This window comes from Octodon degus, unplaced genomic scaffold (assembly GCF_000260255.1).
Source record: "Octodon degus isolate 3935 unplaced genomic scaffold, OctDeg1.0 scaffold00022, whole genome shotgun sequence".
In the NCBI taxonomy this organism is placed as follows: Eukaryota; Metazoa; Chordata; class Mammalia; order Rodentia; family Octodontidae; genus Octodon; species Octodon degus.
Genome location: NW_004524598.1, coordinates 9,629,625 through 9,646,373, shown reverse-complemented (window position 1 = coordinate 9,646,373; position 16,749 = coordinate 9,629,625). Strand labels below are relative to the sequence as shown.

At 34.6% G+C, this 16,749-nt stretch overlaps 1 protein-coding gene across 2 annotated transcripts in view; it reads right to left on the bottom strand.

The window, feature by feature from the left end:
- Rngtt (RNA guanylyltransferase and 5'-phosphatase) overlaps positions 1-16,749 on the bottom strand; it is a 331,478-nt gene that overhangs the window by 63,050 nt on the left and 251,679 nt on the right. For both annotated transcript variants that reach the window (XM_004628220.3, XM_023711882.1), the window contains one exon: positions 204-270. In XM_004628220.3, the coding sequence (XP_004628277.1) occupies positions 204-270 (67 nt within the window). The remainder of the gene's footprint in view (positions 1-203; positions 271-16,749) is intronic.

Below are 16,749 nucleotides of genomic sequence, written 5' to 3'. Positions count from 1 at the left end.
TATGAAAATGTTTTAAATGGCATAAGCATTAATGATTACATTTTGTAAGCCTAATATTTAACAAAAACATACAAAAAGCAATGAAATTATTACTTAAAATTCAGAGTATTTTTGACATATTGATGGCTATTAGCAAATTTTTGGTTGGTTCTGAACAAATGAATGTATATGGAAAGTACACTAGAAGAAAAGTCATATCATACCTTGATTTGTGCAAAGGGTCTTTCAAAACCTCCAACATAGAGAAGGCCAACATTCTGAGGAAGTAACCTACAAGAGAAAAAGCATCCTTTATAAAGCACTTTTCCGTAAGTGTAAAATTGTGTAATAAGCAAAATATCTGTAATAGATTCTATGAAAAGCTAATTATCTATGTAATTATTGTCTTTTGCATTACAGAATAGTATGTACCAAAGGAATAATTCTTATTTTCAGAAAATAATTTATAAAATATTAAGAATAAAAACAAAAGTAGAATGCTAATATATTTTTAATTTTAATAAAATACTATAAGGTGTCTCTGGGAAAGAAGGAAAAGAAATAATTCATACATTCAAAAATGTATAAGGATTCAAATGAAGAAACATTTAAAGTGTGTCCATATGTGAAGCACAGGAGAGACATACACCTAAATAATTCAGTCCCAAAAATCTAACAGAATAACCTGATGCAAAAACAACTAAGAAAAAGCAGTTTCTGCTAAGAAAGAGTTCACGCATACCTTGGTACTCAAGTGCTTTACAACTAATCAATTTGGTACTTTACACCTTCTCACATGAAAATTTTGTCCCAGTACTCATCACCCACTCGGTACTGGGCATAGAAGATGAAACTTGTCAGTGCCAATGCCCTTTCAGCCAAAGCAGTTTGTTTGGTACTCTCCATTCTGGGTATCATCAAGCCTCCTGGTCTGGAACCAGCTAATGGCAGGTATCCAGGTATCACTGTATACTAACAGAATATTTGCCCCTGGAAAGCAGTGGGACAACAGGTACTTGTTACGAGGTACCTGGTACAGTTTCAATAGACAGGCTTTCAACTTAGCCTTAACGAGCTGATAACACAAAAAAGAACATTTTAAAATTCTGAAAATATAAAGAATTCAAATGTAGAGAAGAGTAGAGAAGCATGGCTACAGTAAAGAATGCTTTAGAGAACAGGACCCCCCCCAAAAGTATGGAATAGATGGTAAAGCATTCTGAATGATATAATATTTATTTTTTCATTTATAAATTTCATTTATATATAATGCATATATTTTTATGTATGTAAAACGTTTATTTATTTATTTATTTATTTATTTATAAGATTTGGAATCGTACTTGCATTAATTTGGTTTGCAGTACTGGGGATTGAACCCAGGGCCAGATGCATGCTAGGTTAGTACTCTACTACTAACTTACATTCACTGCCCTTGGAATTACACTTTTAAAAGATGTGCTTATTTCATGTAACAAAAGTACATGAAAATAAAAATCAAGTCATGCAAAGGACATAAAATTTTTTAAAATAGTGGTTACTAGATTTTCTGCATCATCCTTCCTTCCTGTGTCTAGCTCTAAGATGTCTATCATTCTTTTTTTACAGTACTGCCATTTGAATATTTGCTGAGCAAGAGCCCCAGCCCCTTCGCCTTCTGTTTTTAAAACTGTATTTTGAGATGGGCCCTCACTAAATTGCCAAGGTTAGCCTCAGACTAGTTACCCTTGTCCTCGCCTCATTAGTAACAGGGTTACAGCTGTCCATCATGCACCCAGCAAGGGGTGTATAATCCTTGATAGCACGGAAACATTATGAATAAAGTGACATCGCCTTCAGAGCTATTCCATGGGTCATGGCAGAGAGGAACTGCTGCTGGTGCAGGCCAGTGCAGAATGTAAGTATCCTTGTGTTTAAATTAGACATAGACATATCTCATTCTTCTTTTATCATAAATTTTTCCTAATAACAATGTAAGTAAATGAAATAATTCCATTATTAACATTATGTAAACAAAAAGGGTAGGGAAAAAAAGAAAGAAAAAATCTTCCTGTATTACCTGCTCAAATCTCTAGCCCAAAACATTTCTCTGAGCCCGAATAGTTAAAATTAATGGCTATCTAAGGGAGTTACCAGAATTCTAATGATCTCTAGTACCGCTGTAAATTCTATTGAACTAATATGGGAATGTAATATTAAATGGTATCTAAAGTACAGAAAAAACTGCAAACTCAAAAAGAAAGTTTTTAGTGTACTATACTGGCCTAATCACAGAAAATTAGAAAATCCAAGATTATGTCTTTTAAAAATTCACTTAGTGAACTGCTTACTTCAACAATTCCAGGCCAGGGAGATGGCTCAGTGGAATAAGTGCTTCCCTGGCAAGCATAAGGGTCTGAGTTCAATCCCTGGTTCCACCAAAAAAAAAAAGTTTAAAAAAAAATAAAAAAATAAAAAAATAAAAAAATAACAATTCCAGGACACACTTTCATTCATAGACTTACGTCTCTGAAAGTATGATGGCGTTGATGTTCTATAGTAATATCTCTGAGGTGGTTCTGTAATCACCTTCACTAAAATGAATTAGTAGGACTATGAAGTATACTCTCAGAGAAACAAAGATCCGATAAAATAATGCAGATTTAGTCTCTCCAGAACATGCTCTGTTCTCTACATTCTATAAGGGCCTATTAGGGCACTAAAGATCACTAACAATATAAATAGCAGATGAACAGAATTCTGAATTGAACTAATCTAGCAAGAAGTTTTTATATTTAAGAATGGGAAATGATTATTTTTTATAATGTATTTTAACATACTCTTAAAGGCATTTGTTTAGTAGATTCAAGTAGAAAGTATAAAAAATGTCCCAAAAGTCTCAACAGTAGAATAGAGAATTTCTTAACCATCACTTGACAAAAAAGAAATGAACCTAACCAACAAAATTTTAAACCATTGGCAGTATCACAATATTAGTTATAAATAGTGGTAGTAATTTTTTTCCTATACTGTATAACAAATGTTCACAAAAGCTTGAAAAAACTCCTTTAGAAGTACGAATAATCATGTTCATACAAATAGATGCTTTAAAAAGAAGAGAATAAAAGCTGGCTGACATTTAAAAATCAATATGCCTCTAATCACTATGCATATGCATTTCAGGAAGCTTGCCAACATATTATTTAATGTGCTCCTCCCTCCAACTTGCCTATCTAATCACTACCTTTTCCTAAACAAATTTCTTAAATGTACCAGTTAACGACATATGTACTGCACTTTTAAAATGCTGTTCTAATTCATGCCATCGTTGCTCCATACCATGTATTATATTACCACATTCATTTGAATTGGTCTTAATATGTATGATAACTTCAAGGCTTGCTAAGCCTAAGATAATTAGTATTTTAAGAACATAAATTCTTATTTTTAAAGTGGAATATTTCTTAAAATGTTTATGCCTTTCAAAAAATTATTTTGTCCAATTGCATACATAATAAATGCCAAGTAATAGGCAGTATTTTTTCATGACAGGGTGCTTGTGCACAATACAGAAATCACATATTCTAAATTCCCAGAGGAGGCATTAATTCAGCATTGAGAGATCCATTTATGTGTATATTTTGAAAGAGAAAAACCTAACTTTTAACACTAGATAAGTGTTTCACCCTAAGTTAGGAGTACATTACCACGGCCTACGTAATATTGCTAACAACCTCTAAATACGTGCTTGTAACTAAAGGTCTCCAGGAGTGCCACCACAGAGAATGTGTTAGGAAAGCTGCAAGAAAGAGGCACTGTTGAGGCAAGGCCAAATCTACAGCTTTTGAAAAAGTCAAGACAGGCAAAACTAGCTTTGTTGCCCTACGTATATGCTCTCTCTACTGAGCTATATATCCCAGTATCTACCTACATTTTCCTTAAACATTTTGAAATTGAGTTTCTCCAAATTGCTCAGGCTGGCCCTAAATTTGCAATTCTCCTATTTCATTCTCCATATTAGTTGGGATTACAGGTATGTGCAAGTATACCCAGATCTTACTGATCTGTTTAAAGTGATAGCATAAAGAAGGAAGCTCATAAACAATAGGAAAGAAGGTTAACATATAAAGTAACCACAACTTGATTTATATATTGAATGCAATCTGAAAAATTCTGATAGTTGTCTAAAAAGAACTTTTAAAGTTCAGTTGATATATTAAAAAAATTAAAAGTTCACTTGAAAACATACAAGGGAAAGCAAATGAGCAAAAATACAAAATATATTCCCAAAGAACAAGGCAGGAGGACTTGTGTCTAATAAGCCTTCTTACCAAGCATGAGCAACAGAGATAATGTATGTTGGCCTAAAGACAGGAAAAGAGGTGAGTGAGTAAGATCCCATAGTGAACCTAAAAATAAACCCAACACAGACCACAGAGCAGTGGAGAAAGGATAATCATTTCAACAAAAAGTGCTAGGAAAGGGGCTGGTGAGATGGCTCAGTGGTCTAAAGCACCTACTTAGAACAAGCTCAGCAAAGCGCAGGGACCACGGTTCAATCCCCCAGCACCACATGCCAGGTAGTCCCGCCCCCTGGTGGGCTGAGCTGGCCACACACACACACACACACACACACACACGCATAAATAAATAAATAAATAAATAAATAAATAAAATTTTTTTTAAAAGTGCTAGGAAAACTGGCTAACTACATAGATATAAACACAGCATTATGGAAAATACTGACATGGCATTAATGTTAATAATTTTAAGGCACAGAAGACATAAAAAGACAATTCACACATAGAAAAGTATATGAAATATGGACATTAAACATATGTAAAAATATTCAAACTTGTAATTAGAAAAATACAAATTAAAATCACATTTCCCACCTATCAGATTGGCAAAATTTAAAACGTATGGACAACATATTCTCTTGGCAAGGTTATAGAAAGACACTCTCATCTACTGTTGTTGGAAATGCAAACTAAGACAACCTTCTGGAGAGAAATTTGGCAGTATCTTAAAAACTCCATATGCACTTAAGTTTCTGACCCAGGAATCGCCCTTCTAACAATCTGCCTTAAAGATACGCCTTTAAAAACTTTTTAAAAAATTACATATGCACAAGGCTATTCACTGCAGCACTGTTTATAATTTCGAAATATTAGGAATAACTTAAATTTGCACATATATCAGAGTGGTTAATAGATTATGATAAATCCACATAATGGGATAATATATAGCTATAAAAACTAATGACAATTTCTTTTTTACAGATAAGGAATGATTTTTAGGTTATATTGACTGTTAAATGAAGAAAGAAAAGTACAAAATAGACGTTAGTACGCTACCCTTTTTGTGAAGATAATATTCATATGTCTGTTTATTTGTATGAAAGAATTATTGCAAGACTGAATGAAACAGAACACCTAAGAGCTGGAATCTATACCAAGTAAATGAAGTCACTGAGTGTGCTGCCCTGGGAAGAAATTAATGTGAGTCTTGTGGAGTGAGATCTCATGAGAGCAAGTTGTTACAAAAAAGCCAGCCTAACCCTAAAGTGTTCTCTGGCTTCCTTTTTTATGATCTGATGTCTCCCTTGTACGCATTTCCCATCACTAGGTCACCTGCATTTTGTAATGTAGCCCACAGTCCCAAAATCTGTGAGCTAAATAAACCTTTTCTTTACAAAGTACTCATCCTCAAGTATTTTGTTATAGCAACAGAAAGACTAATACAATTCTGAAAAAAAAGAAGAGGCTATCACAGTTTTAAGGAGACATAAAAGCTAAATGTAACGTGAGATCTTACATTGGATCTTGGGTGAGTAAAAGTGTATTAGTGGGAAAACTGATAGGGTTAGTGAATATATAATCTAGTAGCACTATACCAATGTTGATAAACATAGGACTGTAATGTTGACAACAGGGGAGACAGGTTATGGAACCAACCTAAATTCCCAAGACCTAATAAACATAGAAAGAAGATGAAGTATTTGCACACAATGAAATAATATTCAGCCTTTAAAAAAGGAAATCTATCATTTGCAATAATGAGAATGAACTTAGAAGACAATTTCCTACAAGAAATGAGCTAGGCACAGAAAAATAAGTATTATGCATTCTGGCTTATATGTGGAATTTAAAACAAGTTTATAGAAGAGAATAAAATGGTAACTGCCTGACGCTAAAGTGCATGAAGAACAAGGACAGGTTGCTCATGGGGTACAAAGCTTCAGTTAAGAAGAGTGAGTTTTTTGAAATATTCTACAGCACGCTTATTACAGGTAGTGACAACGTATGTTATTCTTCATAACTGGTAAGAGAATTTCAAATGCTCCCACCACAAAAACGATAAATATGCGAGGTGACAGAGACTTTAATTTTCTTGATTTAGTCTTTTCTTTGAATATATCTCATAATATCACTTTGTACCTCATACAGTTTTCATTTCATGAATGCTTCCATTAAAATCAATTTGGTTCACAAACAGAACATTTGGCAAAATTTTGTTATTGTCTGCAAATTCTGCATCAGGTGGGAAACATGAACACAGCCATCTTTCCCACACAAACACAAATGGGGCCATCACTTCCAAAATCACAGAACAAATGAAGTTCATGAACCAAGGTAACACTCTATATATAATATCTGCCCATCTACAATAAAATAAAAATTTATGAATACTTGATGTGTTATTTGAAGAACTGCTTGTGTAAATATGAAGAATACTTTGAAAAGCATACTTTAACAGCAAAATTACTGAATATAGTTTCTTACCCAATTTATTACCTAATAATCCTAAAAATTCTTCTATATATTATTTTCCCCTGCAAATTAATAGAAGAAACAATGAAACCACTACCACCTCCACTACCACCACCTCCCCATCCAGTTCTGGGGGTCATGGATGCTAGTCAAGTGCCCTGCCACTAGAGCTATACCTCCAGCCTGGAAAGAATGATTTGTGTAGAAGTCAGCCTCAAATCTGAAATCACCTGAATCCTCACCATATTCATAAATTCTTCTTGATGCTGACCCCATAACAGTCACTACAAGTAAAAACTAACAGGAAGGACAACAGAAATATTAATACATACACAAATATTTTCTCACTCTCTCTCAAACACTTCTTCTAAAAAGCTAAATGAAAGAAAAATGTAATTTCCTGAGCAGGGAAATTCTGAGTCTTACTGTTATCTTTTATTGTTCTACTTTTGCTATGTAGAGTTTTCCTAGTATACTTTTAAAAAGTAGGGTATTTCCTTTTCTCTTGGGAAAATGTAAGAACATTATGTTAAGCCATTTCTGTAGGAAAAAAAGTAAAAGAAAAAGATGGACTGGAGAGTAGAAACAGAGACATTTAAGCTGAGTAGATATAATCCACAAATCAATGCTTTAGTTCAAATTATAGTACTATGTCTCATTACCAGTTGGTTCACTAATAGCTGTATCAAAGTCAAAACTATAGTTTTTAAATGACTTACCCCAGAACAGCTATGAATGTTATATTCTACATTTAAAAGAATTGTTGCAATTCTGAATTTCAAGAATATTTTCAGTTTCACAGAAGTCTCCATAAGCTATAACCAAAATGTAAACAACTGCCTAAGTGCCTCACTGACAGAAGAATATATCTTATGCTGTACTTCATTCTGCTATTTTAGCTTGAGCATTCTCTTAGTAAATATTATGTTACATATGTTTTATTCTTAAAATATGGTTTATAGTAGGTATTGAATTACTTTTCATTACTAAGCCATCTATCTTCATTTTAAAGATTACCATTTTTATGACTATAAATATGAATCAGCCTACTATGATTTAGCTTAACAGAGAGCTACTGCATTAGTTAAATCAGTGTATATTTTTTGTTTAAATAAAATAACTACTGCCTGACTATATAGTTTGTAAAGGCGTTGAGACAACTTTTACCTAACTGAATGGCTCATGTAAAAGAATGATGTGTAAATTTATTGCATCTTTTGATATCAGCCCCCACACATTTATAACTAACAAAAATATAATAGAACTACCACTTTTAAAAATAACCAATTAGCAGGACACAGTGTTAGTGCTTCGTTTATCAATGATTTATTTTTGCTATCTGCTTTGGCCAACTAACTAACAAATGAAAGTTAACAAAGCTGGGTGTGGTGGCACATGGTTGTAATCCCTGCACTCCGAGAAGCTAATGCAGGACTTGGCAAGTTTGTCTCAAAATAAAATAATTTTAAAAGGGCTGAGCATGTAGAGCATGTAGTCCAGCATGAAGGCTCCAGGTTCAATGCTCGGTACTGCTTTAAAAAACAAAAAACTTAAAAGTATATAAGGTACTTCAGCTTCGGCACCATAACAACTATCCTAAGCATTCAAGACCAAGTTCTAGAATCTCACACATTGGGAGATAACAGAGAATACAAAATGTTCATTTACCCAAAAAACTATAGAAAAACCCCAAACAACAAAACAAATTTAAAAAACAACAACAACAACAACAAAAAACCCTCATTGGAGGACCGAGGATATAGCTCAGCAGCCTAAGTGCCTGCCTGGTAAACACAAGGTCTCAAGTCTAACCCCCAGTACCTGTCCCCCTCACACACCTCATTGGACAGCATTAGGAATATTCTACAGTGTTCATTAACTTCAAAATATCTTAAAACTATTCTATAGCTGCCTAAGAACATATGGACCTTCATATCTGCATGGCAAAATTAACTTGGTATTCTTAAAAAGTGAGATGGAAGTTACTGAGGTGTTTATTTCTCATTCTTTCTTTCCTTCCTTCCTTCTTTTTCCTTTCTTTTCTTCTCACTGTCTGTCTGCTTGCCAGCCTGCCTTTTCTTTCTCTCCCAAGCTAGTCTCAAACTTGTGATACCCCTTTCTCAAATACCTGAGTACATAACTGGAATTACAGATGTGCGCACTGTGCTTGCCTTCATTTAGAGGAGGGCAGATTGCTGAGGATTGCACTCAGGGCCTTGTGCATGCTAAGCAAGTGCTCTACAGCTGAGCTACATCCCTAACTCCTGATGTGAATTTGAAAAACAGATATAAAGCCATCAAAATCTTAGAATGCGCTAAGCAAACATATGAGGAATCCCCAGCACCACAGGCCTCACCGACCCCACCCCAGGTGCACTGAGCCAGCCACTGAGACCCAGAGTGGTGGTGCACACCTGTAATCCCAGTGCTGGGGAAGCTGAAAACAGGAGGATCACTATGAGTCGAGCTGCATACTGAGATCCTGTACCAAATGCATAAATTTAAAAAAAAAAAAAAAGAGGAATGGTCACATAATATCTTTTCCTCAAATTAATCAAGCTTTCAGTATGAAGAAAATGAAAACATTAAGCTAAGTAAGATAAGCCAAATACTAGAGTATAATTTAACTTGTATATGGCATGGAGAATATGCAAACTCAGTGCTGCTAGCTGTATGACATGGATAATGTACTTAACTGCATTGATCTATATATTTTAAATTGGGTAAAGTACTTAATTTCATGATGTTCATATTTTATAACAAAAAAGACAAAAAACCCAATCAAAAAGGCACAACTTTATCAGCAACTTCCAACATTTTTCTCTTCAGGAATGAGCAGTTAGATTTCCACAGAGAGTATTGCAGATCTCCTCCTTCCTTTATATTTCTTTATATCTATCCCATTTGCTTCTCATACAAAAAGCAGCCCAACAACTTTCTCATTGAATGGACAAAATATAGTCTAAAGATATGTATTTATCCACCTTTCAATATGTTACTTCTAGACATACGTTCTTAGTTTTCCTTGTTTCCTCCTTACTAAAGAAAACCTGCAACTACTGCACACCTTCTCATGTTCAATATTTATTCTTTCTTTTCTCAAGGATTCTCAATCTCCCATTCCCCCAGTACCAAAATAAAACAAGCAAAAATATTGGGCATGGAGGCACACTTGTAATCCCAGCACTCTGGGAAGCTAAGACTAAGTCGCACCTTTAAGTCCATCCCAGGTAACTCAGCAACTTAGTGGGGCCCTGGCCCTATCTCTAAATAAAGGGGGGTGGGGACTGGGGATGAAGTCACTCCATTGAATCCCCACTACCACGGAGGGGTTTTACTGCCTTCAGTGCTTAAGTCTGTTGTTAAAGACAGAGTTTAAAATCATCAGGAGAGATAGCTCAGTGGTCTAGGCACTTGCCTGGCAAGTGCAAGGATCTGGGTTCAGTCTCCGGTACCACACTCCATGCACAGTGGTGCATGCCTGTAATCCCAGTGCTGGCAAGTCTGAGACAGGTGGATCACTATGAGCCTAAGTGGCATAGCGAGACCCTGTACCAAATAAATAAATAAATAAATAAATAAATACATACATACATACATACATACAATCATCAGTCAAGAATCCATACGATATATAAAAGAGAAAGGAGAGAGGGAGAGACAGAGAGACAGAAACAGGGGTGGATGTTCAGAAGGTGAAAACAGCAGTGGCTTGCTAGTATAATTAGCAAACATAAGTAATTTGGATGCCAGAAAGGCTATACTACAATTGGGATGAAATATCCTTCAGGATCATCTAATTCTTCTTCGACTACATATTCAATAAAGGGACCTTTTTTAATACCTTATCAAGTTTTTTGAGTAGTAAAACTGGAAATAGACAGCTGTAAATTCAGTCTAAATAGCTGCCCAGCCAGTTCAGTCATGCATGCCTGTAACTGAACTACTTAGGAGGTTGACCAATCAGATTGTAAATTCAAGGCCACCAGGGCAACAATAGCAAGACTGTATCTCAAAAACACACACACACAAAAAAAAAAACTAAGTATATATCAGTATTTTTTTTAAAAAAAAAAAGCATGTATCCATTTTGTACCCATATATAGCATACACTAGTAAATGTTACTGTAAGTAACTACTAAAGATCATTAAAAATTTCAATGATGGGGGCTTGGGAGATGGCTCTGTAGAATAAGCTCTTGCCTGGCAGGCGCAAGGGCCTGAGTTCAATCCCCAGTTCCACAAAAAATAAATAAATAAACAAATAAATATAAAAAATAAGCAATAAACTTCACTTTATAGTACACTGGTGTTATCTCTGCTATTAATTTATTTTTTAAAGTTTCATTCATTCATTCATTCATTCATTCATTCAGTATAGGGTCTTGCTATGCAGCACGGACTTACAGTGATTCTCCTATCTCAACCTCCCCAGCACTGGGATTATGGTGCACCCAGGGTTCTGCAGTACCAGAGATCAAACCTGGGTCCTTGAGCTTGCCAGGCAGGCACTTAAACAGCCCTTTATCTTTTATTTTTATCTTTTATCTGCAAACTTCAGAGTTTCTCATAAGCTCACATGTTTGTTTGTTTATATATTTAGTACAGGGTCTCACTACACAAATAGGATTTGTAGTGATCCTCTTGTTCTCAGCCTCCCATTTGCTAGGATTACAGGTGCTTACCACCATACCCAGTCTCATTCACCTGTCTCAGTGCAACCCGGGGACAGGGCCAGTACAGCACGCAGAGGATCGAACCCTGGTCCCTGTGCCTCCTAAGCAGGCACTTTAGTCCACTGAGCTATCTGGCCAGCCCTGGCTCATGTGTTATTACCCTTCTTAAGAAGAATGTATGCAGTGTGTTAGTTATTGAAACTGTCCTAGCAATTTGATTTGAAACTGTCTGATTGCTATTTGTTTATCAATAAAATTATGAAAAAATAAATAAATAAAAAATAAAATTAAAAAATGTTTTTCAAAGATAAAAAAAATAAAAAAAAATAAAAAATAAAAATAAAAAAAAGATTACCCTTCTTTATGGTGGGGTAGGTATTCCATCATGTATAAATATCACTTTTTCTATACATATACTGATACAAGATTCAGGTACTAAGAATTGTGTTGCCATGAACATGGGTACATATATATCGCTACAGTACAATATCTTTAACTCTCTAGGGAACATACTTAAACTATGTGCAATATGTCGGTCAAGATGAATTTCTATTTTCATTTGTTTTGAGGAATCTCCATACTGATTGCCAAAATGATTACACTACTTTATACTCCCACTAACAATGTACAAGGGCTCCTTTTCCCTGCAGCCTCAGCAGCATTTGTTAAGATTTTATTTCTTGATGAATTTCATTGTTTCCGGAGAGTGATGGAATCTCAGTGTTATTTTACTGGCATTTCTCTAATGGCTAGTGATGCTGATTTTTTTTTTAAATGTATTTACTGCCATTTGTACCTTTTCTGAGAAATGTCTATCCATTTTAGCATACACAACCCTTCAATTAGATCTTTTATCTGGGGAGAGGTCTGAATTTTTGAGTTGTTTGTATATTATATATGTATTAATCCTCTATCAGGGGTGTAGCTGGTAAAAAAAAAATTTCCCCATTCTGTAGGTTCGTTTTCACTGACCATTCCCTTTACTGTGCAGAAGCTTTGGAATTTGATAAAAAAAAAAAAAAAAACCATTTGTTGATTTTTTATGGTAATGGGGGCTCTGTTCCCTGCCTTTGCTATGCCTATGACTTCAAAAGTTTTACGTGCCTTATCTTCCAGCAGTTTAAGTTCTTTTGTTTTAATGCTTAGGTCTTTGAATCATTTTGATTTAGGCTTAACGCATGATGAGATATGGCTCTAGCTTCAATCTTCTGTATTTCAATAGCTAGTTTTTCCAGCATCGTGTGCTAAAAAGGCTGTCTTGCTTTCAGTACATGTTTTTGGCCCCTTGTTAAAGATCAGGTGTGTGAATGTGTCTGGGGTTATTTCTGAATCCTCTGCTCTGTTCCACTGAGTCTCATGTCTGTTTTTGGGCCAGGAACATGTGGGAGCTTTGAAAAGGAACTCGAAAACAGGGATTGTGGTGCTTCCTTCCTTGACTTGTTTCTCAAGATTGCTTCTGATAGTCTCAGTCTCTTTGGACTCCATGTGCATTTTAGGATTGTTCTTTCTAGTTCTGTGAATCGCAGCTGGCATATTAGCTGGACTGCATTAAATCTATATATCAGTTCTGAGAGTATGGCCATTTTGACAGTGTGTGTTCTATCTATCCAGGAACAGGAGATGTCTTTCCATTTTCTAATGTCCTCATCAATCACCTTTTTCAGAGTACTGCAGTTTTTACTGTAGAGGTTGTACACTTCCTTGGTGAGGTCCTAAATATTTCATTTTTCTTGCTATTATTTTGAATGGCTATTTTCCTAATTTCTTTTTCAGCAGATTCACTGTTTGTGTGTAACAACGTGACTGATTTTAGTGTAGGGGTTTTATATCTAATTACTTATAGTTTATGCTAAACACTGGACCAAGTACCAGAGACAAAGATTACCCGCATACTTGTGTAGTCAGTCTTAAAGATACCAAGTTTGAAGAAGTTGTAAGCTTCAGGAAACTAAGATAAACTGTCAAACTGAATTATGGATTCACACAACCATACTGTGCCTTGTGCTAGCATTAAAGACTTAAATGCTAAAAGTAAAGGCTGAAGTCTAAGTGCAAAACTCATATGTTGGTTTTACAGATTCCATTAGATACACAACTCAAGCTACCTAAGAAGTTTTTATAGTTTATGAATTGTTTTATTCTGTATTGTCAAGTGCCATTATATTATATTTTATCTTATAATCTCAAGCCTCTAGAATACTGCCTGACAACTAGCACCTGATCAATAGTTGCTTGGTAAATACTCTAAGACAAATGTTTTAAAAACCTAACAACTCACATAAAACTATTCTAAAATACACTCAGAAATATCATGTTTGTGAATAGACTGTAGATTACTTTGCCATAAAATATTGACATAGAAAACCAAAACTGGAATGCTAAAGTCTTGACGCATTTAAACAAGATGGTGATTACTTGATTTTTAGGGGAATTAAAGACTTTTACTAAAAAAGATGATAAATTATGAACAGAAATATATGAAACTTAATAGATTCACCAAATTCTTCCTTGATCCAGTTTTAATACAACAAATCTGAGGTATTCATAAAATTAAAACTATTATATTATAGTCTTGGCTGTACTAAAATGCCTCAGTCTACCTATAGCATAATAGCCAATAAACATCATTTGTGGATTATGGAGAGTGGGTGCAGAGTAATTCATTTCTAAGATTAAACTTAAATATTCCACTGAATGTCCTAAAGTTTTACTAGTATTACAGAACTCACAAGCTCAGAGCCTCCTTACATATTCTAGCTAATCAGACTTTAAAAGGCTTCCAATGTGAATCACTGGATAGAAGTCACACGGGAAGAGAACTCAGAAGCACAACAGATGATAACCCAGCAATCCAGGGACTTCAGTTAACTAGCCAAGCAGATATTTGATCTGTGAATATTCCTCGAATCCAAATATATAAAAGTTGTCCTCATGACACTTTTTAAAAAATTAAATGAGTTAGAACAGCAGCAATGATCATGAGGTAAGACTGAGAATCAATAAGAGGATGCCAAATGTCATCCTGAATTGATACCAATACTGAGTATGGCATCAATGCACTGAAATGTCTTTTTCTTTTTTAGAAAAGGTCTGTTTGGTGTAGAAAATGGCAAGGTATAATGTCAAGATTAATTTCACAAGAAAGCAGATGTGTCCTGTTATTTTACAAGGTACAGTCTTTACTATCAAGTAAAACTCGTAGATAATGAATGGAAAAAGACAACTTCCTATGTCTGTAAGGCATGAATAAAAGTAAAACCCAAAGGTTTTACTACTGAGAAATGAACTAATTTTTTTAAATATTTATTTATTTATTTATTTACTTATTTATTTAGTGTGTGGCCAGCTCAGCCCACCAGGGGGCGGGCAGGCCAGCATGTGGTGCTGGGGGATTGAACCGAGGTCTCTGTGCTTTGCTTGAGCTTAGCTTGTTCTAAGTAGGTGCTTTAGACCACTGAGCCATCTCACCAGCCTGAAATGAACTAATTTTAACAGTCTGCCATTTACTAGAGAGTTACTGAAATGACTGTAAGTATGGTGACCTAAAGGTGAAGCCTCCTGCAGAGAAATGCTAAATTACATTCCATTTACCTTGTTTTACCATTAGTAAAATATTCTGACTTACATTTTTTTCTTAAAATAAATGTAACGTTGTTTGGCAACTACCTATTAATGTTGTTTTTAAGGTACTTAACAAATATGTATATTAATTACTGCTTAAAAGAAATGACAATGAAAATAAATCTCAATCTATAGTTACTGATAAACTATGAATAATACCTTTAACTTGAGCCATTCCTGACTATGAAAATCACGTAAAAAAAAAAATCATACATCTAATACAGTTTGAAAGGCAATTTCTACTGAGAGAAATGAACATATTGATAATAACTTAACTAATTATTCATATTCTATATTCTCTTAACAAAGACAAATGAATACTCATCTCTTATGGGTACTAAGTGAATTCTGAAAGGAAAAGAATCCATTTACACAAGAACTTTTACTGTAAGCATCAAATAATACCTTCGAATTAACATTATTCATCATTTCTTGGTAGGAACACTTAACACCGAAACGTTCCTCTCCACTGATACTTTCTAACCTTTCTCAGTCCAGTCCCTAGAAGGGTATGCTGCAGAAATGAATGAGGAAAGTGCATCATCAGCATATGACAACAAGTAGACTTAGGAAGAACACAAGTGAAGCTGCTCCATCAACAAGCAAAGATGCTGGTGTTGCCATCAGGCGTCCCTGCAGTGATACATGTGCAGCAACAATAACACTGCAAGCTTAAGCCAGCATAAGCAGCTTTTAGCGACTTCAGAAGACCGGTCTCCAGAATAAAATATAAAGAGTTCTGCCTTAGAGAAAGTTTTCATTTCAAAATACTGTCTAGAAAAAATTAAGAAAAAAAAAACCTATTACTCTTGATTTTTATGCTTTCAATCAATGAAGATTCCCAAATAAAAGGTAGAAAAAGTGGAAGGCTAACTAGCCAATTCATGTTTCAAACTCAGCGAACTGCCTGAGGTCATTAATGTTAGCGTCACACTCCCAAACTGTGACACTCTGTACACAGTAGCCTTGAACAGATAAATTTGCTAATACTTTATAGTTTCTCTACAATTGAAAAAAAGAAAAAAGAAAGAAAATAAAATGTAAACTACATACCTAGCCATTTTCTAATTTTAATGAGGTAAAATTCAGTAATGGTATGACAACAGTAGGCTTATTTAACAACACTAAATGTTCCTTCCTGTTCAGTTCACCACCTCCCAGAAAAACTCAAAACTTAAAGAGAAACAAAAGTCTCCAGTGAGAAAACAAAAAGGTCAAGTCTCTCAATTTCAAGGTTTTCAGATGATGTTACATAATAACTTCAATAATAAAAATAATACTGTACTACATAGAAAGCCCCCTTTTTTTCCTCATAATTTTATTGATAAACAAATAGCAATGAGTCAGTTTCAAATCAAATTGATAGGACAGTTTCAATAATTAACACACTGCATACATTCTTCTTAGTGGTTAATTGCTGTACAAGATGTGGACATGATATCCTATTTACAAACACAATTAGAACAAATCACACTATTCATTAAGAGAATATAACTATATATCTATCCTAACCATTTTGAATACACAGATACAAAATGGACTTTCATCTGTATACCCCTTTTTGTTAAGTTCCGTTATTTGCATATTATAGGTGTGTAAACTCAGTAAAATATTCTAAAAGAGTCTAGTAGCCCTTAATAGTATTGGGTCTTCTGCTTGATTGGCAATGTCAGAAATTGTTGACCTGAGTCCCCTATAGCTCAACATAACAGCATGGCTTT